Source organism: Cupressus sempervirens, chromosome 7 (assembly GCF_028749045.1).
Source record: "Cupressus sempervirens isolate cs-2001-9-10 chromosome 7, ASM2874904v1, whole genome shotgun sequence".
Lineage (NCBI taxonomy): Eukaryota > Viridiplantae > Streptophyta > Pinopsida > Cupressales > Cupressaceae > Cupressus > Cupressus sempervirens.
This window is the reverse complement of record NC_143124.1, coordinates 671,569,327-671,592,979: the sequence shown is the minus strand read 5'-3', so window position 1 is coordinate 671,592,979 and position 23,653 is coordinate 671,569,327. Positions and strand designations below refer to the sequence as shown.

At 34.7% G+C, this 23,653-nt stretch overlaps 1 protein-coding gene across 1 annotated transcript; it reads left to right on the top strand.

Annotated features, from left to right (window-relative positions):
• Positions 1–2,690: 2,690 nt before the first annotated feature.
• LOC149548453 (endoglucanase 20-like) lies at positions 2,691–7,243 on the top strand. The gene is made up of 8 exons (XM_089794860.1): positions 2,691–2,942; positions 3,537–3,749; positions 4,573–4,773; positions 4,919–4,996; positions 5,096–5,248; positions 5,354–5,462; positions 6,317–6,483; positions 6,680–7,243. Exons 1-8 carry the CDS (start codon positions 2,691–2,693, stop codon positions 7,049–7,051), a joined length of 1,545 nt encoding a protein of 514 aa, XP_089650986.1. The 3' UTR covers positions 7,052–7,243.
• Positions 7,244–23,653: the final 16,410 nt, after the last annotated feature.

Below are 23,653 nucleotides of genomic sequence, written 5' to 3'. Positions count from 1 at the left end.
CATGATAGTAATTATGTGATTTGAATACGAAGATGTCAAAGTGCAAAATATTTTTATTAAATGGTCTATTAAACCAATGGAAGACAATGTGTAATTAATAGTTTTTATTCTTTCTTAGATCTGTGCCCATGTGTCAAAATTATAGAATTCAAGTTGCTTACATTAGAACCCTACATGGATAATGCCAAAATGCAAATACCCTTCCAGATCTCGCATTCAATTATGTTAGTGAACCTATTATTTTTATTGCACATAAATTATTAATTATAACTTGATGCACAATGTACATGTTGAAGATTTCAAAACTATGAAAAACATGTTTCTCATATTCTACAATGATGTTAAACACAACTTGTCTAAACACAAAAATGAAGTTCTCAACACCAATATATTTTGTCTCATGACTTGTATTTCTTTATAAATCTTATTATACATGATTCTAATGAAACTTGCGCTTTTCACATATATTTCTTATTTAATCAATATGGCCATCTCATCAATATTGTTCCATGTACTATTATTATTATGTTTCTTATTTTGTGAAAAATTTTGGTTATAACAGAAATAGTATTAGTCCAACTATAGTTGCAAACAAATTTTGCTCCAAACCAACTCTCACTCCATGTTAACAATGCATTGCTTAACAACAACTCTTTTTGTCCCCACTCTACAAAATACAATTGCCACACATATGGCAAGAAATATGACACTTTCAATCCCTTATTAAAATATGTCATTTATGAAGATATTGGTAATGATTTTGATAACAATTCAAAGGTCAACAATTTAAATGAGTTTTTTGAAAAGGCAAGGTTTCACAAACAATTATAAGTTTCTTATTTATGATTTTTTTTATAAGGGGTGAATGTTGAGATAGCTTAGATTAATAATAGAATATACAATATCTATAATCTATGATGAAAGTTTCCAACAAATAAACAATTAAAACATAAAGTTGTAAAGTCATAGTAATTTGCTACAATATGTTACATTTGAATCTAGAGTAAAGTATATTTGGTAAATGTAAGTCAGATCATTCTATCTTTTTTCTCCCTTGTCCTTAAAGATTGTATAGCTTGACTAGAATTCAGTTTTTCTTTTCCACCATTATTGTAGTAGATCCTTGCCTCCTAGTGTGGAGAAGTCACTTTCTAGATACCTCTATTGCATCTTCTAGGTAGTCATGTGAAAAATCCTTGCTTCTCTTAAATGCTCCACTATCCAACGACCCAACATCATACATTGTCAAAAAGTTAGGTTCTTATCCCAACTTTTTAACCAACCCCGACTACCTCACAACATGCATTGTCAACAAGTCAGGCTCTCTTCCCAACTCGAACCAAATAGAATGGTCCTAAAAACACCCCACTTATGGGCGAGTCGGGCTCCTTTTTTAACTCTTGAACCAAGTAAAAACTGTTCAAAAATAATAATTTCTTACTAACTACCTAACATCATATGTTGTGAGACATCTTTCCGAACTCCCCACTCAGTAGCCGATATAAATTTTGTTATCAACTACGTCAAAAAGAGTCATCCTTAAGCATCACACACTAAGGAAAAAATTTAGCTTGGAAGAAGTCAACTTTGATTATTTAACACTTTTAGCCGACAAATCAAGTCTTAATATGTGATGTTTAAGCCATCCCATCAAAAAAGACTCATCTGTGATCAACTCTTGCTTGATGTGGTATCTGATGGTTGCAACAAGTTTCAAACTCGAAAGACCTTTCTCAAATTAATTCCATCAGCCCCTAAGTTTGTTAGTTCACTCTCTCATTGTTTCTTAAGATTTATAACAAAACAACCAATTTTATTTTTTACTACCTTTAATGTCTCTTAATCCTTTCGAAACATAGGTTTTTGAAATAAATTCACTGACTCTTACATGGAATCCATGACAAACCAGCAAACACTATTCAATCGAATTATATTTAGTAATTTATCATGAATTTAGTAGCACAAGATGTGAGTGCTACAAGTCTTCCTTTTATTCAAGTTTCTCTCCATGTTCTTTGTGTGGAAGACCTCACACGGCCCCATGTGTTCAGCACCGTATTTGATGCCACTAAAATAAAATCATTCCAACATAACTTCTATGCACTTGTGTTAGACTTCATTAAAAAATATGTTCATTGCTTGGCATCATGTTCAGTTACTGTGCCTACATAAGCTGAGGTCCAACGATCATACAAATGACGAATAAAGTGTCTTCAATCCAAGCCTCTTCAAATCACAAGTCTCTGATCAGCTCATTACGATTACTAAAATCAACATGAAAATGTCTACATTTGATTTATAAGTGGGTTTTATAGGTTTTTTCCCTTTCTTTAAATAAAAAGGTAGCTTATATACTCATCCTGAATCTCTGTACGACGGTTATGAAAGAGGTTATATGTCTGTGTGTGCAATTAAGATGTTGAGCTGCAAAAAGTGCAAACAATGGAAACATGCTTTTACTGCATAAAAGTTAGATCCCACCTTGTTAGGTAATAGAAAATGCTTTCAGATTTATGAAACTGCAAATGGTACATTATTGTTTGTCTGCTGATGCTGCAGTTCCGTGTGTGAGAAATTAGCATTGAATGAATGGGTTCCATACATTCCCCTCTCAACCGTCATCTTCTTGACATGAATTGCATGATCCCCCTGATTTTTCTCTATATAAGATTTCTTGGTGGAAGGAATGTATGAACATTGGCACTTGTAGAAATATGTTTACTCTTTCATTTGCAAGGCTGGTGCTTGTCTTCTTTGTAGGCTTAATAAGTGCACAATTTGCAGCAGGTTTTGTTCATGAAAATGTGGATGCAATTGACTACCAAGATGCGTTGGAAAAGGCCATTCTCTTCTTTGAAGGGCAGAGGTCTGGAAAGCTCCCTTCAAGTCAACGAGTTAAATGGAGGGGAGACTCTGCTCTTGAAGATGGTACCCTTGGAAATGTAATTTCTAAAATGCATATATGACAACAAATACTTTTAGTCCTAGATTCCAAAATGCATATATGACAACAAATTTTTAGTCCTAGAAGCTAATCATTTGATTAGTTTGTACAATTTCTACATTTTATAATGTCGGTATGAATTGTTTTTGGATTTAATCTTATGAGTCTTTTTCCCGGATGTTTTGGATGTTTTGGATCAAATTATATATGAGATGTAAATTAAAAAGTCAAGAAGATCATTTTCTTCGATATTTTAAATCATACTCTATAATTCATCATTAGAAATTAGAAATAGTAATTTTCTGACTTTTGACAATATATCATGAAACTTGATTCCAAATCTCAAAAACAAATCTAACTACCAAACTTAGAAACAATTCATGGTAACTTATTTATTTAAAATGAAATTTAATTGTATTGTTTTGATTCTCAGCCATAGCTTATGGTTTGATTGTCACCCATAGCTTATTTAACCGGGTTTCTCATACTTTTGTTCCATTCTACATTGTTACACATTGAGTGGTTGTGCAGCACAATTTTGAGCTAAGGACATTTTGATGACAGCTTAATCTATTGTGAAATCATGGTGCAGGTGGATTTGAGTGGTGGTTATTATGATGCAGGAGATAATGTGAAATTTGTGTGGCCCATGTCCTTCACAGTCACCATGCTTTCTTGGGCAGCAGTTCATTATAGACCTCAGTTATCTCAGGCACAACAACTGGACAACGTGCTTGAAGCAATTCGCTGGGGAACAGATTTCATTATGAAGGCTCACACAAGTTCTACCACTTTATGGACTCAGGTTCGTATCAATTGTAATTCTAGTATAAGCTTAACAGTGTGAATCATATTGGTTTTTCTCGCAGGATTCACTTATTATAATTTCAAATGAACCAATTAAACAAGTCAAAACTTAAAATATGTTACTTTAAATATGTTGTTTAAATTAATATATAATAGCACTGATAATTCTGTGTATAATCATATAAAATATTAAACTTACAATTTAAATATTAAATGATTCAATTATTAAACAATTAATGCAGCATTAACGAAGTTCACATTTAATGGCTAGGACAGTTCTACTGTCCCACAACTCTTATAACATTAGGAATAGGTTCCTATCCGTTGCAAGTGTAGAATAAGTTTAAACAATAAAATTTTATTTTATTTTAGTCGTTTATCTGAAATTACATTGGTTTTTCTAATAGAACTACCTATTGATATCGTTTCAAATAAACCATCTCAGTAAATCAAAGCTTAAAATATATGGTTTAAAATGAAATATAATTACATAGAATCAAATATCAAATATCAGTACAACCAATCAAATATCAAATATCACTACAATCATATACTATAAGACTTTCAAAAGCTTGCAACTGTTGTGCTGAGCACCTGCCTAAAGTCAGCCGGCAGCCCTCTTCAGTGCTGTTTTCTTTTCTTGGCATAGTAGAAAGGCCGATCTTTAATTTTCTTAACATTATATATTAATGAAAAAAATAAGTTTGAAAAAATAAGTCAATTTTGATTATTTAACACTTTTAACAAGCCTTAATGTATAATTTTTAAGTCTTCCACTTTTCATTAATTTCAATCATCTTTGTATATATATTTGGAAGTAGGTGGGTGATGGAAACAAAGATCATGGATGTTGGGAGAGAGCAGAGGACATGGACACAGCACGCACATTATACAAGATCACCTCATCTTCTCCTGGTTCAGAAGTGGCTGCAGATGCTTCTGCAGCTCTTTCATCAGCAGCCATTGTTTGGAAAAATTATAACTCTTCCTATGCAGAAAAATTACTTAGTTTTTCTCAATCTGTGAGTCTAAATTTCAAACAAGATTTGTTTCAACTTAATCTGAAACTTAGTTCCATTACTCGGAACAAGATTTGTTCCAACATACTCGGAACTTGTTTCAAAATTACTTTTTTCTCATTTGAGAGCTTGTGTTATACCATTGCAGCTCTTCAACTTTGCCAATGAATACAGGGGATCCTATTCAGCTTCTTGCCCTTTCTATTGCTCCTACTCAGGCTACAATGTATGTCTTGGTGCAAATTTAAAGATCTTATGTTCAAATTAAACAAATAAACTATGTTTAATATGAATGTAACTAGCATTATTATGTGGTGAGTTATAGGATGAATTGCTATGGGCAGCAGCATGGCTTTACAAAGCGACAGGTGATGAAACATACTTAAAATTTGTAGAGGATAACCAAGGGTGGAGTCAGACAGTATCTGAATTTAGTTGGGATAACAAGTTCGCAGGTGCCCAATTGCTCTTGGCTCAGGTATATAATCAATTCATATTCATTAGCTTTCTTTATTTTCCATACCCATTAATGATTTGTTATCTTTTTAATTGTTCTCCAATAACACTGTTGTTTCTGTAACAGGAGTACTTATCTGGTCAGAAATCCTTGGAGAAGTATAAAACCGATGCAGACTCCTTCATATGTACCTTATTACCAAATAGTCCTACAAAACAAGTCACAATTACTCCAGGTAATGCAATACATAGGATAAACCATCAAAATAAAGGCCACTTCCTTCAACTAAACTATTCATTAACCCCCTAAAAGCATCCTTTTTAGAGTTGAAATCAAGTATTACACCATATATGCAATCAAATAGTGCAATAATTTAGTAAATTCTCGTTTCTGGAGTGTAATTTTGTAAGATGTTTAAAAATTAAAAATATGTTAAATGCATATTAAAAGTAAGAATATATTTTATTATTATTTTATATTACTATATAACAGTTATATAGTTAAATATTTTTTAGGGGAATATCTTTTATTTGTGTGAATCTTTGTATATTAAATGTATTTTTTCTTGATATACAAATTGTAAAAACCCTATAATACTATGGAGATGTTCTAGTTGTTGAAGATCTTAATTCTCACTTCTTAAAATATTAGTGGTAATTCAAATCAATTTATTTTTCTAACAGTAGCATATCAGATAAAGTTCCTACTTATAAATTAGGATTTGAGATTGGCATTATCAATTTTGATACCACATCAACATATTTTTTATTGAGCTGTCCAAATAATTCAAAACAACGATAGATTAATAGTTGTACAACAAATGTAAACTAATGAAACATGACATAATCTGTTAACTTTTAAATTTAAAGAATACATTTCATTCAATTATAAATACGTACTCATAATCAACACTTATAATTTTAAAATCAAAATTATTAATACTGTACTATTAAAAATATCTAATCCTCCCCTAAAAAATGCATGCAAGCTTGAACAATTGAACTTCATTCATAGTTTCTTAAGAATTTATATTACATCTCTAGTAATTTGTGAGGCATATTCACCTAAGAATCTAACTGAAATGTGCAGGGGGTCTTCTATTCATAAGAGATAGCAGCAATTTACAATACGCAAACACTGCTACATTTGCAATGCTGGTTTATACCAACATCATCAAAGCTGCAAAGATATCTTCCATATCTTGTGGCGGTGTGTCATTCAAGCCTTCTGACATTCACAATTTTGCAAAAAGTCAGGTAATTATTTATACATAACTTGTGACTCATTCCATATTCCATCTAAAATATTCGGAGTTCTAATTTCTAATTTAATCTTCCATTCTACTGAAGGATGGTTGTATATTTCATTGAATCCTTTTTTCCTCAAGAAGTAGATGTTAATCATAAAATTTAGATGTTAATCTTTAAAACTCGTTAAATCTTCTTTTATCAGGTTGATTACATCTTAGGTAAGAACCCAATGAATATGTCATATATGGTGGGTATGGGAAGCAAATACCCAAAAGAGCTTCACCACAGGGGGGCCTCCATTCCATCAATCCATGTGATGCCAAAGAAGGTGGAATGCAATGATGGATTCTCATGGTACAACAAAGATTCAGCCAACCCCAATGTGCACATAGGTGCTCTTGTAGGAGGGCCAGATTCAAATGATCATTTCACTGACAAGAGATCAGATTATAGCCATTTGGAGCCAACCACATACATTAATGCAGCCTTTGTTGGCTCCCTAGCTGCCATGCTTCCTCGCCATGTGTATCCTAATGCCCACCAACACTATGAGTACGTTGTTCATGATGCTTGATTCTACTTACACCTTATGAAGCTCAATAGCTATGAAATAAATTGGACATTCTAGTATTATGTTTATGTAGATCAATGTTTTATTTATGTATATGTTACAGTAATGATGTCCCTTGTATAGTGGAAAGGCTGACCATTTCTATACATTGGGTGGTGTCTAATTAGATATAGATATAAGGATGTACATTTGATATGTGTTGTTTATTTGTAGATTTATAAATTAAAAAATGGTTAGGGGAACTTTAAGCTATTGAATTACATAATAAAGTTTTATTTTGATGGTTTTATCCATGGATTAAGAATAACATATTACTAGTACTACTTAACCTTATTATATATTTTACTAGCATTTTAGTCATCTTTAAATTATTATGCATGTTCTATATTTATGTTTTATTATGTGTTTATTGAAAACAATTCTCTTGGCCTAAGCAAAAACAAAAGAGAAGAGTTGTCTTACTCTTGTTAGTTAGCTAGAACTACCTTTAATTTGATTATGGATCCACTATTATTATAGCCTACCATTGTTTCTTTATACTTATTCATCTAAGTTTATTATTTAGTCATAGAATGTTTTGAGCAACAATATTATGTATGAATTAGCTTTTGTAATAATATATAAATTGTATCATGCATGAAATTGTAGAGGGTGAAGTTTTCAATATGTTTTTAGTGTGATTTCATAGTGATGCTTATGTATTTAGGTTCATAAGTGTTCAACTATAGCTCATCATATGGACATGTAAAATGACCAAAATGATATGTTGGACAAGATTTCCTCTTGGTCAATGAATAATCTTGAATCTCAATCTAAGGAAATCATGATTAACAAATTTTAAATTTACAAAATAAAGATAATTATAAATTTCTTCATTAGTTTGACAAAAAAGAATCTAGTACATCAAGTTGGATGGAACCAATGGTCATGTATCTTTACGTAATTGAGAATTCTTGCATCATCTCTCTCTAGCCTATTAATATTCATCATCTTCAATTATCTTTATTTTCTATGATCTAAACTTATACCTTATCTACTGCACTTCCTTGTGAAAGTCTATTATTTTAAAGTAACAAGTTCACTCTTTCTTCTAAAACAAATATAAAGTTAGAAAATGTTCAATCTATTACAAAACTACAAAATCAAATAAAGTTGATAACATAATTGATGATTGTCAAAGATATTCCATAACCAATTCAAGAACATGAATATCAACTTACATAAATAAAATGAGCAAGGTTATGCTCATATGACATCTTGAAAGTTGATTTTGAGGCTACAGAATTGGTTGAATTTATCCTAAAATGTATTATAGGAATTTGTACTAAAATGAGTGTGTATTTTAGATAGAAAATGAAAAGCACGCAATTTGTGACTCTATATTTAGAAAACGTATGACATTGGGTGATATGGTATGCTTAAGTAAGTTGAATTAAGTATTCTTAAGTAAATTACATAAATTAAAACTTGAAAATTTTGTGGGTAAACGATATATTGGATATAGCCCCCTTCCTTCACTTTTTGTAATTCAATAATTCATGACTTATGACATTGGGTGATACAATATGCTTAAGTAAATTGCATAAATAAAAACTAGAAATTTTTGAAGTTAACCATTATATGGGATGGCTTTGAAACATAGTTACACCATCCTGGGGAACGGGGGGACTAGTTTCTGGAATGGGGGACAAAGGATTCTTAATTTGGGGATAGTGGGGGACAAGAGGGGTTGTATATACTATACATATGGTACTTAAAATGCTAGTTATAAAAAATATGTATTGCAATGTAAGATAAAAATATATATAAAAGAGCAAATACTTGAACATTGCATTGAATTGGAACATCAAACATTGAACATAAATAGTCGAATCAAAAAATAGTCAACATTATGGCGTCCCCCCATTCTTGGTGGAGGTGGCAGAATCTGGTGGCATTGCTGGGGACAGGAGATCAAAGTCCCCAAGTCCTAGGTGCGTCCCCATCTATGAAACATGGGGCAAAAAAGGAGGGGATGCATCCCCATATTACTGTGGTTTGAAACATCGACTAAGAAGATTAAACATCCAAGATTCATATCAAGCACAACAAAAAAACTCAATAAATTAGAGGCATCATCCAATCAATCGATAATAGGGTCTCCCATCCTTTTAGGATTCAACCAGTATCTTTGTCAAGATTCTACAAGAATACCCTTTAATATCCCAACTTAATACTTTCAATGAATATCCAACTCAATAGACCAAATAAATAGCAAGCACCCTTACACAAATCAAATACTTAATCAGTAAGTCTGATCCAAAATCTTACTAACAGTCAATCAAAAAACTTTACCTGCATCAAGTTATCACAAGCCTTCATCCAATATTGTGCAGTTCAATACAACATTATGTCTTTTATATTCAAGGTCCTTATAAACTGATCATGCACCATTACCTTGTACCTGTCACATACAATTCATTAGTTCTACAATATTTATTAAATAAAAAAAAATCCATTGAGCATGATCTTTGTCTTTTATCCCACGGTGAATATGATTATTATTGTTGACATTGTTGTCACTATCCATATACAAAGTTACAATGTCTAAGTCTGATCACATCAATCTGCAACAACAACATTGGTATGAACCATTATCACTATTCGATGGTCCATAACGATAACAAAAAGTATATGATTACACAATACTTGTTTCCACAATCAACCCTATTGAACTCACAGCCTTCAATTCTATTTATGTCAAGGAAAAGTAACATAAGTTATTCCCAGATTGTTGTGATTGTAATTGACAATTTTGATAGCACTCAAATCTTTACCTATTAACTTTTAAACCCAATATGATTTAGCACATCTCTCCAGTCAGAGTGTGGATCACACAATTATGAACAACATATAAAAATCTGTTGGTAAACAGATTTGTCATAGTAGAATTGGCCCAACGGAGTGTGTGGCAAACCGTTCACAACAGTTGGATAGGCGCTTGATATGCGGCCTTCCTCTGCGTTTAGAGGGGCAGCTCCCTCGTATGATATAATTTTTAAGCTTTTCAAATAGATATAAAATTAAAATTGAAAGGGGAGAAAGCTCATGACGACGAATGTACCACACTACTTCAAAGCTTTCTCGAACTACTAACTTAAAATTGCTAATAACAATGATCAAGATCTACGCTTGAAAAACTATTACTAGCATAACGCTAATCCACAGATTCATAAACATCTACACCATACCGTGAGAATGCTCACTACAAAGAGAATCAACATTCGAAACAATTTAGATTCGAAAAGAGGGAACTCAAACTGCACATTCCATTATTTTCTTGCACCAAGAAAGCAATAGAGATTTTTCAATTCAAAAATAAAAAGTGTACATACTTTCCAAATTTTATCGCTGGATAAAAATTTCAGCATGGTGTTCCCTTCTTCTAAAGCCCAAAAAGTCCTCCCTTTACAAAGCCCAAAAGAGCCCTTATATAGACACAGAGGTTAATAACTACCCTTCTGTGGTTAATAACCACCTCCAAAATACGAAATTTTGGAAGGTTAATTAACCTCAAGAAAATTAACCTATACAAGGAAACTTGTAAACACAAAACTTTAGCGAGAGTTCCTAAAAACGTTTGCATATACAATCACTAATTCTTCTAGCTACTAGCCCTACCTATCCAGACACAATTGATCTATCTCGGAAAGCCCTGTAAGCATCTCCGTGAGCATCATTGATTCAGAGTTTGGAATGAACACATTTTCCATCCCGAGTTTCGTTGTGAAGTATCTATCTTGAATTTCTTCTAACTCTTGATCCCTTTTATGCAGCTGATTTGTAAGCATTGGAGATAACAGGACTACAAACATTTTCCAATTAATGTAACTTCTGTTCATACTCACAAGCATCTGCCAGCTGATTGGCATCTAGCCATTCAATTGTACTCTTTATATTTTTCTGCATTTTGTCCCTATCATTATAACTGATCTTCTTACTGAACTTCTAACCCTTGATAGTATTCCTCATGTTGTACTTCTCCATCTTGGCATCTCTGAGGCAGTTGTCAACAGGTTCGATACATTTCTTGAAGAAGTCCATTTTAAGCTCTTCAAATTTGGCCCTGGTAATCCTGGCATGGAAGTCAATTCCTTCATGCAAGGAGTCAATCTCAATGGTAGTATGAGTACTAGTGGATAGTGTTCTTTTGGCTTTCTCACAAGCGGTTTTGAGGTGCCGTATTGCCTTAGCATTGGTACTCACGTCCTTCTTCTGCTTTGGCTTCAACTCATTCACAAAGCAATTCACCATTTTACTGTGAAAATCTACACCACCCAGATGTGTATCGCCTGCCGTGACTTTGATTTCAAACATTTCTCCAGCTAAAGTAAGGATTGGTACATCAAAGGTCTCTCCTCCCAAATCAAAAATAAGTATATTCTTTTCTCTCTCACTTCTTGTCTTGCTCTTCCAGTCCACTCCCTACTCCATTCGACACTTGTTCTAGAATTTCTAAACTCGCACACGCTCCTAGAACACTAGATAAGGTGAAGTGATCTAATTTTACACCTTTTTTCAACATTTGGTGGAAGACCACGTCACATTGAGGCATTTTGTCAAACAATGCACATGCCTTCTGTATGCTTCCACATTTGCATACATGTCAATAAGAGCATTCCCAACAACAACATTAGACAAAAACCCATTTTTGATTATGCTCTGATGGATATTCCTGCCCTTTTTTGAATCTTCAATTTTAGCACAAGTTGAGAGGATGATAGCAAAAGTGAACTGATCAGGTTGGACACCAGTTTTTTTTTTTGCATTTGATTAAAAGTGTCCAAGACTTTTTTCGCAACCCCATTTTGAGCATATCCAGTAATGATTGCATTCCATGAACGCATGTTTATTTGAGGTATTTCTCTGAAAAGAAGTAAAGCATCACCAAAAATGCCATTTTGTGCATATCCCGTGATCATGGTAGTCCATGAAACCACATCTCGGTTGGGCAGTTTATCAAACAACTCGTGTGCCTTTTGTATACTTCCACATTTTGCATACATGTCCATCAGGGCACTTGCAACTACAATATTAGATAGAAATCCCTTTTCTTTTATGCTCTCGTGTAAGTCCATGCCTTGGTCCAGATCTGTTGTTTTGGCACAAGCTGAGAGCATGCTGGTAAAGGTAAACTGATCGGGTTGCACACCTTTTTTTTTTTCATTTGGTGAAACATTGTCATTGCTTCTTGAGGAAACCCAGGCTTCCCATATGCTGCAATGATCACATTCCATGAGAAGCAATCTCGTTCTGTCATTTCATCAAACACTTGAAGAGCATCAATTAAACTTCCGCACTTGAAGTACATGTCGGTAAGTTTATTTTGAAACGAAATGAACCTAAAGCAAACGTAAAACCCCTATCGGTGATGAGAGAGTGGATTAATTTTCCATCTGAGAGCACATTCTTCGCAATGCAGGTCTGCAATAATTGAATAATTGTAGAGGATTCTACAGGAGGGTTGTATGTATTAAGCATGACGTGCATCGCCTCTTTTAAACAACCCTCTCTGCAAAGAACTCTGAGATGGCCAACGGATGACATTTTATTACGGAAGCGCGAGGAAATGTATGTGCTAAATCAGTTCTATTTATTTCGAAATGGAACAAAATCATCATCTTCGTTCGCAAACGTAGTATCTTTGCCCTTTTCTCCCTGTCTCTGAATGAGAATGCCGATGTTTGAACTCATTGCCCTTCTAAGTTCTGACAAATCCCCACGATTCCTTGGAAAAGAATTTAAATTGATAAGTGTTGGTAAACAGATTGAAAATTTTCACTCTCAACACCAAAATCTCTGAGTATTTGTGAACACAACTGTTTTCCAGCCATCCTTTTCTGTTTCCTCCACCTTAAGATTAACCAGGCGTAATATCCACACTTGTCTTTTAGACGATCTTTCTTCTAGTTCTTAACCTCAATCAGCTAAACAAAGAAGGTTAATGATTGTCTCAGAGAGGTTAAGAAAAATATATTTTTGGAGGTTATCATTAATCTTTTGAGAGGTTAGTGGTTAGGAAAAACATATTTTTGGGTGTTAATATTAACCTTTTCTTTGGAGGTTAAGAAAAACGTATTTTTAGTGGTTAACATTAACCTATTGAGAAGTTAAAGGTTAAGAAACACGTGTTTGGGTGGCGACCATTAACCTTTTATATTTGGAGGCTCAGAAGTTGGATTTTAAAAATTTCAAATGCTATGCGGAGCTGGGAACGAGCCGGAGACGTGGAGGCTTAAAGAATCGCAAATTTCACAGATAGAATGATCCATTTAAGGCTTAAAACCAGGCAAGTTTTAAAAATTAACAACGGCTTATAAAATTGAAAGAATTTTATAACCGAGCAACAAAATGTCAACAAAATCTAATGGCATAATTTTGTGCTATGCCCTCCACACTGAGAGTGTTTTCTGACTGTCTCAAAATGAACAGGGAATACTCAATACATAACATGTGTCAACGATTTCTTAGCAAACCAAACATATTTGAAAGACCATTGATTCTACTTTGAAATGATCCAAAAACTACAGATTTCAATCAAGTGGAATCAATGATATTATCAAACCCTTGTGTGGCTTATTTAGTTATCGAGGGTTTGGAAGTAGTTTAAATACAAAAAAAATTTGATCTCTCAATATATAAAACGGCCAGACATAGGAACAAGCTTAACTAAAACATAACTCATTTTCATTTATATCAAAATTGAAGTAGATGCAAATTAATCTATTTACATGTAGAAAAATGTCAAGAAACAACAGAAAATGTGCCTGATTGCATTGATAGTTACAATACTTGTACTCAAAACATAAACATGCAAAATACATGATTGTCTATTGTCTTTATAGTAACCTCTATTTCTTGCTTTTTACCCCTTTAACAATCAAAAACACTTGACTGTCATTTTCTGCAGAAATTACATGATAGTCAAAGGTGTAAATGTTCAAAGCCTTCTTGCACACACTAACTCTTCTCTATCTTTTAATCTTGGTCATAACACATCCTTTTATAATGATTTGATAGTTGTAACTACTCCAAGCTTCTTTTGGACCGATCAACCAAGCTATTACAGTTCATTTAGTGCAACTTAAAATTTCAAATGTTGCTCTTGAAAACTTTTCGTCGTTATATTGACAACTTTTACAAATGAACCCCAAATGCTATATGGACATTCAAAAACTAATTAGGTTCAAATAAGATATTTGAAATCGTTCGCATTTTTATTGGATAGTTTATATAGTTTAACCACCACCATCTTGGAACATTCAAGAGGTCTTAGAGACTAAATTTGAACAAATTGTGTACATAACAAATGAAGTTATGATTGTTTGAAATGACAATAGAACATCAGCAATGAGTTGATTGACTTGAAACCACATTATATTGCATAATGTCCTTCTCTGTTCTAGATTTTCTTGCACCATCATCACTGGAAAGTTCTTCTTCAACTTTGGTTGCTTTGAAATCCATTTCAAATTTGCTCTTCTCACTGCCAAGCATTCTCAGATCAGACATGGTCAAAGTGCAAAATAATTGATCCTTGGTAAACTTTTTGGATCATAAATTTCAACAGTCAAAACTTAGTCACTTTAACTGCAGGTAATATCATTAAAATCATCTCCTTAAATTCTACACCAGTTTTGTTGCCACCATGATTCTTTATATCATTCACTCCACTTTTGACTCTCTAAAAGTTACTATTGATACCTTCACCATCTTCCATGCTAAGATTCTCATAATGTCTCTTTGTAGTCATTTTATTAGAAAGATTCAACTTATCATTTCCTTCATAGATTTCTCTGTATTTTTCCCAACCCTCGTTAACTGTGTTAACAAAAAAAATTTAGTGAATTCTAATTTAAATAAAGCCAAGACATGGATATTTCCAAAGTGAGCTCTATGTCCATTTCTTAACCCATGAGCTATTTGTTCACTACCAATTTAACCTTAAAAAAATGCTCTTCAACAATACCTACAACTAGTTAAATGTCCCCTTCTTTCTGCGAATTAATATTCCCATCTATTTGCAAAAGTTTATCACATCCATCTTTATCAGCTCCATGTGATTTTTTCATTGATGAATCCTTTATTTCATAAATATGGCCTTCTCTTGAATATGTGGAGGCTTAAATATAATGCATTGATCATTTTTTTGTGCACTCATATTCGATACCACGGTTATCTTGATAATGACTTAGATGGAACATTGATAATCACCACTAGCTCCAAGGTTCTTACATTGAATTCATAGTCATCTAGAACTTTACACCTAAACAAGAGAAAGAGTCATATTCCATCGTTAAATTCCACTTTATTTTCACTATAATGATTCGTAAATATCCATATAGCCTCTCAAAGCTATTGTTTTATCATAGAAGTTTAGTTCCACGCCAACGAATTGCATTTGTTCAAAAGTCTACAAAATTCTTTAAACATATTCATTTTGGATATTTACTTATTTCCTTAAAATGCCATCTCTCTCAAGTATTTTTTCAACCTTTCACATGCCTCATCTGTGGTGGTAAATTTGTTTATCAAAACATTTGTAAATTCTAGAAAGTTTTGGAAGACTATTCTACAAAAAAAAATTGGAGGTGACGTGTAACAAATAAAATATAGGTGCATTGTTCAAAATGTTTTGAATCATTTTCGTTGAACCTTTTTTACATTGACCTTGCGATGGTAACATACCATGAGATGCTATTTCTTTCTTTGAATAGACACTATTGAGCAATTCATATCCCTTTCTAATGAACTTCCACATTTTTCTTGTATGTCATCTAGAGCATTGACAATTATGATATATGACAAAACTCATGCAACAATATCACATTTTGTGGGAGCAATTTAATAAATAGTTTTAGGTGCTCATTAAGGTAGGCATTTCTTTCATGCATGCATGACATAGCTCCATAGTCTCCATTACATGAAATTTTCTCTCTAGATTCCTTGATAAATGATTTGCATACATTGTTTATGACTTATACAAGTCTACGAGAACCATTCCACAAGATAACATTTCAATTATCACTACTACTTTATATATTTTCATGCATCCTTGAGCCATAAGAAGATGTCTCTTCAAGGCATACTTTCAAATAAAAAGTGAAATTATCTTACTCCACTTTTTGTATTTGTCCATATGCAAACATTTTCTATGTGCATCTCACATTTCCATAGTTGCATTCTTACTACTTGAGCCAAAATAGTTGTCCCAATTTGGTTATGACACCATATATTCTGAATGTGTTTCTATCATGTGTTGTTCAAACTTATAATGTTGAATTTAGTAATACATATATTGTGGCCATTCTTAAATATCACATTCTATGAGAAAGATTAATCTTTGAAAAAATAAGTCATTTTTTTACTATTTTATACATTTAGTATAAAAATCAAGTCTTAGTGTGTGATGTTTACGTCAAGTTTGGATGTCTTGTCTACATCTCCACATTCTACCATTAATATTTTTATAATTGTTCTTATTAGAATCAATCGCTTGCCCTATGGTTCCACATTAAATGAATGTCTAGATGGCTTTTCAAAATCTCTATCTTGTTAGGATAAAGATTATATATTTTATTTTTAAGCTTCTTGACCTTCATGACATATTAATTCTACATGTATCCTACGAGTATCATGCTCTATGTATTTGATAAGAAAGCATGTACATACACTGCTACTAATACCCAAAGGTTTCTAGCTAAGGTTGTTGAATTGGGCACTATACCTTGAAGGGAAATGAGAGCACCCCAAAAAGTTATATGAGATCAGTACACACATTCAATATCTAATAATTCCTTGAACAACTTCTAATAAGAAAATACAAGTGCATACTACTATGCCATAAAAGCGAAAATAGACATAGTTGATTTCCCACAATTAAAACTTTAAAGGAAAGTGGTTACAATTTATCGATCTGAATAAAATTTAGAAACATTAAGACATATAGATTATTATTCTACAATCATAAAACTAAAAGAATGAGACAAAATAGAGAACACAGATATACGTGGGAAAAACCTTTCAAGGTAAAAAAGACCCCACCCTCCAAACCATCAAGCTAATGTATTACTCGGCAACAAGTTATAACAGTACATTTTTAGCCTTCACATGGAGATTTACATCTTGCTCCATTCTAGAGAAAATCTAACAGCATAACCCTGTGCAAATAACTTCTCTGTTGGAAATATAAGAGGAGTAACTGAGAGGGGAGGTTGAATTAGTTGCTTTTAAAATAAATCCCAGATCCCTTAGATGTCAATACAAAAATGCAAACTGAAAAACTGAATACTGTTGAAGCTCGATAAACACACACATGATGTTGTAATTCAGTAATAACTGAATTAGCTTGATAAATGCTTAACATATAAACTTTTAGATTTTGTCTATGATCACTATTACTTTAACTAAGTTGAAAACATATAAAGGAGAATAACATGAACACATATGACACCAAGATTTAACGTGGAAATCCAATTTGGTAAAAATCACCAATTGTAACTAGTTATTGTTTTCACTCTTCTGAAGTGAGCCCTATTAGGAGCCAACCCTATTAAAGGTTAAAAAACACACTGTTAGGTGTGACCCTGTTAAAGGATTTAATCACCTTGTTAGGAGTGGCCTTGTTAGAGGTCTTGAGACAATTCAATAGAACTGCCACCTTGTTAGAGGATTTACAAATAGTTTTTAAGCCAACTCTATTAAGAGATTTAGATCACTTCTACAATTTGGTTGGAGACTAACAATGAGATGACCTGATTTGAATGCAACTGATTTGCTGATTATAGATCTCTGTTATGGCTTGTACTTGATCCTTCCTAATCGAATATATCTTTGCTACTCCACAAGGATATTCTGCTTATCCTTCAAATATGCTTCCTCTTCTCATCATTAAATCTTCAATAACATATCCATGCCTTGCACACACTTTTGAAATCACAACTTGACCTTATACTTATATCTTCCTCTTTGTCAAGTTGGCTCAAATACAACTTAGAATAATCAATATTCATCACCTTAGTTAGCTGGAATCAATAGATAAATCAATTAAGCTTAATATGCCAAAATAAGAAAAATCTTTCGTTAGTCAACCCAGCTCAGTGGACACTAACTCAAAAATGATTTCCTTTGTTAACCAACAAAAGCTTGGTTAACACTGCAAACTTGCAAAAATCCTTTGACAACCAAGTGAGCTCGGTTAGCACTGGTTCCATCCAACTTTCTTTCATTAACCAAGTGAGCTCGGTTAATACTCACTTTTGGCATCTTTCCTTTGATGCTCAAGTGAACTTGGTAGACACTGCCTTCTAAACTAGGCAAGCACAGGAATGCTTGGTAGACACTAAGAACTGTCTTCACTACCTGAGTGAGCTCGGCATTTACTAAATGATAATGATTATGACATTTGTGTAACATCAAAGACAACACACAATTAATCAATTGTATCCAAAAATCTCCCTCTTTGGCATTGATGGCAACACAACATGTCATAGCATAATAAATTTTTGGATTTAGACTTGAGAACTCCCTCTGTCAATATGAGCTCTTCCTTTCACTGGATTCTATCTACAACAACTGCTACCAAGTTCATTCAGAACATTCTCCCTCTTTCAGCAAACTTCTTCTTTGGAAAACTTCTCCCTCTTTGGTTCCTTACTTTATTCTGGTTCCAAAAATTTCTTAGAGATATGATAGTTAACTTCTCCCTCTTTGACAACACATGCCAAAGACAATGATTCTGTAAATACCAATGTACCTTAGGTACTAATTCATCTACAATATGTCATTGCTAATTCTAGACCAACTGATTAATCTTCAACAAGTTCTGGTTTATGCATTCACTAAACTTCATTTAGTGAACTTTGAATAGAGTAATGAATCCTAGCTTACCTCTTACATACATAAATGCATCTTTAAGTAATGGCTTGGTGAATATGTCTGTAATTTGTTCCTTTGTAGAGTTTGGGAATGTGGAGAAGCGTTGGCTACCGGCTAGGCTAGGGCTTTTCCCCTAGCCTGTTCTTGTTGTTTGATCTTTACTACTCTTCTTGTTCTATTTGGATTGCTAGCTACTGGACATAATTTGCGTGGGTGTTTTTGGAAATCTTCTGCAGTCAATTTTGGATTGGGGTTTTATTGTTTGCATGGCAGGGCTTGGTATTTCTTCTGCGTTGGTGAGAACAGATGGTTCTTCTCCAACTATGCATGCAATGCGATCTGAGTCGTCTTATTCAGGGGAGAGCTCCAAGCTAAAAAAAGTTAATGGTCGTTTTCTGTGTAGCCATGATCGCCCTGTTATGGTTATTCCTCCAATAGCTATAATGGAGGACATTGATTATTGGACCAAGCATGCTTTGATATGCAAATTTCTTGGAATCCGAATTTCCCTATCCGCTCTTGAGGCATGGATCCGCCGCTCATGGTAGGTGGAAGGCGATATGGAGATTATGTTAGCAGGGAATAGTTATTTTTTTGTTGTATTCTCTTGCATGTCTGATCGTGATCATGTTTTTGAAGGAGGCCCTTATTTCTACAACCATGTGGGGTTATTTGTCAAACCCTAGCATTCAGGTTTTAATTCTGTTGAGGATCTCCCTTCAACAGTGCCAATTTGGGTTCGCTTGCCTCGTCTTCCCTTGGAATTTTGGCGTGAAGACATCCTTCGACAAATTGCTGCTTTGTTGGGGAAGCCGGCTGCGATCGCACATCAATCCCTCGATAAAAAGGTTATTTCTTATGCTAGAATTTGTGTTGAAATTAATTTGAATAACCCATTACCAGATTCTTTGGAAATTTGTCTGGGGGATTCTTCTTGGGTGCAGCAGTTAGATTATGAATCCCTCCCTTTTCGCTGCCGGATTTGTCATGAGTATGGTCATTTACAGTGTCAGTGCCCCTGTAACTCGAGTTTCAAAAGAGTGGATGGTTCTACAACTGGCAATGCTAGTGGTTTGGCAGATGCTACAGGGAAAGGACAATCTCAGATGGCTAATACTACTAAGGGGATGAATCTGCAAGATGCTATAGGTAAGGGTAAGCCTCAAATATAGGATAAGGATGGATTTACCCTTGTTCGCCCTCATGCTAAGGGATGTGGTCAAAAGAGGCTTTTGAAAGAAAGATTATTTGATTCAGGTTCTAACCGCTTTGAGGTGCTCGATAGTATGGTTCTAGAGGAGGGTATTCCTCCTCCTAGCTCTTCTAATCCAGTTTTCCTAGATGAGAGATCTGTTCCTAATGATGCTTGTGGGGCATCCCAAGTTGTAGTATATCAGAACTGTGAGGTCCCTGTAGCTCCTGTGATAGAGGCTCTGGTGACTCCTACAGTGTTGGAGGATAATGATGTTGTTTTGGCTGACTTGGTTAAGGATTTTCTACCATTAGGTAAGGGCAAGGGATCTCCTCTCCCCTTGGGGTTGATGCCTCAACCCTTTAAGTGGGTTTCTTTTACTCCCTCTCTAAGGAGTGGGCATAAAACAGACCAAGAGAAGATTAAACTCACAGGAGATATATTGATTGAGTCTGGTTCAGTGAAACCTTTGGATTCTCATTTTCCCAATTCTACCCAATGATGATTATTCTCTCATGGAATGTAAGGGGGTTGAATAGCATCCCTAGACAAAAGCCAATTCATAACTTGGTGGTTGATCATGGTCCTAATGTTTTTTGTATCCAAGAGACTAAGATCTCTGTGGAGTCTATGGTCCAACATGCCTCTAGTATTTGGTCTCGTGGCCAATGCCAGTGTGTTGGGGCAACAGGCAGTGCTGGTGGTTTAGCTATATTTTGGGATCCTCAAAAAATTTCTCCCCTTGGCTAGATGTCTTCTCGCTCAGCTCTCTCTATGGTAGCTTCTGCTCTAGACTCAGGAGAGGTAATCATGGTTACTAATGTGTATGCACCTATTGATCTTGTGGGAAAGGAGGAACTTTGGGAACATATTCAATATGTTAGAAATTGTCATCCTTATCATCCTTGGGTGTTAGCAGGGGACTTCAATTCAGTTTTAAGTCTCGAGGAGAAGCATGGTGGTTTGGCTAGATTGGGGCCTTCTTCTGCTCTTCTTCGGCAACACATATCTCTTTTGCATCTCTCTGATGTTAAGCCTTCTAATGGTCTCTATACTTGGAATAATCGCAGGACTGGTGTTGCTGCTATCTCAGAACGTCTGGATAGATTTCTTGTTTCTTGCTTCTGGGTTAGTGGCACCCTTACTATCTCTTCAAAAATCCTTGATTGGAGGGGTTCAGATCATTGGCCAATCAAATTTTCTACTATAGGGGCTTGTGTTCCGAAGCATCCTCCTTTTAAGTTCCAATTGATGTGGCTTCGTGACTCCTCTCTTCGTGATTTTGTTTTCTGTTGGTGGAAAGATGGTGCTCCTGCATATGGTACTACAATGTTCTCATTTTCTAAAAGGCTTCAATATGTTAAAAGGCAGCTTAGGATATGGAATAGGCAATGCTTTGGGAACCTTTACTTTATGAAGAGGCTTGCTCAAGAAGATCTTGATGTCATCACTAGGGAGATTAGAGATCGAGGTTTCTCAGAGGAGCTTGGCAAGGCTGAATCCCTTGCTTCTAGAGCTCTAGAAGAATGGGAACTTCGAGAGGAAATTTTTTGGAAGCAAAAGGCTAGATTTGATTGGCTCCAGGAAGGTGATCGAAACACTGCCTTTTTCCATAAAACAGTGCAATCTCGTCGGAATCAGAGCACTATCTCTTCTTTGGTTAATTCTCAAGGTATCCAACTAAATTCCTTGCCAGATTTGTTCCAGGAGGCTATTTGGTACTTCTCTACCCTCTTCTCTGAGGACTCTCCTCCTTCTGATAATGAAGAAAATATTATTTTGTCCTGTATTCCTTCCCTTATCACTTAGGAAATGAATGATTATCTCATGCGTCCAATCTCTTTGGAAGAGCTGGAGGAGGTAGTCTTTGGCATGCCTAAGGGGAAGGCTCCTGGTCCTGATGGCTTTCCAATTGAATTCTTTCAAGAATTTTGGGACATCATTAATCATGATTTGTTGGAGGTGGTTAAGGAATCCTATGCTAGCAAGCAGATGCTTCGAGCTTTGAACTCTACATTCTTGACTCTTATTCCTAAGAGAGAGGGTGCTAATCAATTGGATTTTTTTAGACCAATTGCCTTATGTAATGTGGTTTACAAAGTTATTACTAAGTTGATTGCTAAGAGAATGAAAAGGTGGCTTCCCATTATTATCTCAGAAGAACAAGGTGGTTTCGTTGTTGGCAGACAAATTTTGGATGGGGTGGTTATTGCTACTGAGGCTATTCACTCTATGGCTACTTCAACGGAGAGAGCCATGTTTTTTAAGCTGGATATGGCTAAGGCCTATGATAGAGTTAAATGGAGCTTCCTAAGGAGTATTCTTCTTTCTTTTGGATTTAGCTCTGACTGGGTGAGTTGGACTATGAGTTGTGTTACTTCTACCTCTTTTTCTATTCTTATTAGCGGTCAACCTTCTCAACTATTTGGTGCTTCTAGAGGCCTCTGCCAGGGTGACCCTCTCTCCCCATATCTATTCATCATCATGGCTGAAGGCTTGGGCAGATTCATTAAGCATTAGGTGTCCCAGAATTCTATTCAAGGTTGGTGGTGGGGTAATGGCTTACCTTCTCTTTCCCATCTTCAATTTGTTGATGATTTTGCTCTTGTCGATCTTGCTAGGATCAAGGAAGCTAAAGTCTTTCGACATGCTTTGGACGTTTATTTGGCAGCTTTAGGCCAAAAAGTTAATGAGCACAAATCTTCCATTTACTTTTTTAACACTCCTGATTCTATCCAGCACAGGATTGTTGGTATCTTACGATTCCAGATTGGGTCACTTCCTTTGACTTATCTTGGCATTACTAATGCTGTTTCCAGGCAGCCACATCTCTTCTAGCAAAATTTGATTACCAAGCTTTAGGATAAGGTAAATCATTGGACTCATAGATGGCTTTCTACTGCTGCCCGGGTTACTCTTCTTCAAGCTGTTATCCAAGCTCTTCCTACTTATAGAAGCATGGTTCAGGCTGCACCTATTTACTTTCTCAAGGAGTCTGATTCTCTTTCTCAAAAATTCCTTTGGAGTGGTAATTTGCATAGTACTAAATGGAGCTTGGTTAATTGGGCAATTGTTTGTAGGCCTAAAAAGGAGGGTGGTCTTGGTCTTCGACTTGCTCTCTTGAGTAGTCAAGCTTTGGCTGCTAAACTTTATTGGCGATGGTGCTCTGGACAACATCAACTTTGGGCTCGTATTATCACTCATAAATATTTTCATGTTGTTGATCCTTGCTCTGTTTCTACACTTCCTCTTTAAGGTCGTGGCTCAATGGTTTGGCATACTTTGAAGATAGGTGCAATGTTGGTAAAGAGGGGTCTATTCTGGATATGTAAAGGAGGTTCTCAAGCTTTGTTTTGGTCTGATGCTTGGGATAGATTCCCTTCCATTTTATCCATATACCCTCATCTTCAGCCTCTTTGTGACTCTTTTCTTGCCACTAGATGGGATAAAGTGGCTCACTACAAGACTCCTTATCAATTGGGACCTGTTGTTGGTTA

Coding starts and splice junctions, on each gene's coding strand:
- LOC149548453 (XM_089794860.1), top strand. CDS start 2,691: ATGAACATTGGCACTTGTAGAAATATGTTTACTCTTTCATTTGCAAGG. Junction 5,463..6,316: donor ACAAGTCACAATTACTCCAG/GTAATGCAATAC, acceptor TGAAATGTGCAG/GGGGTCTTCTATTCATAAGA. Junction 6,484..6,679: donor ACAATTTTGCAAAAAGTCAG/GTAATTATTTAT, acceptor TTCTTTTATCAG/GTTGATTACATCTTAGGTAA.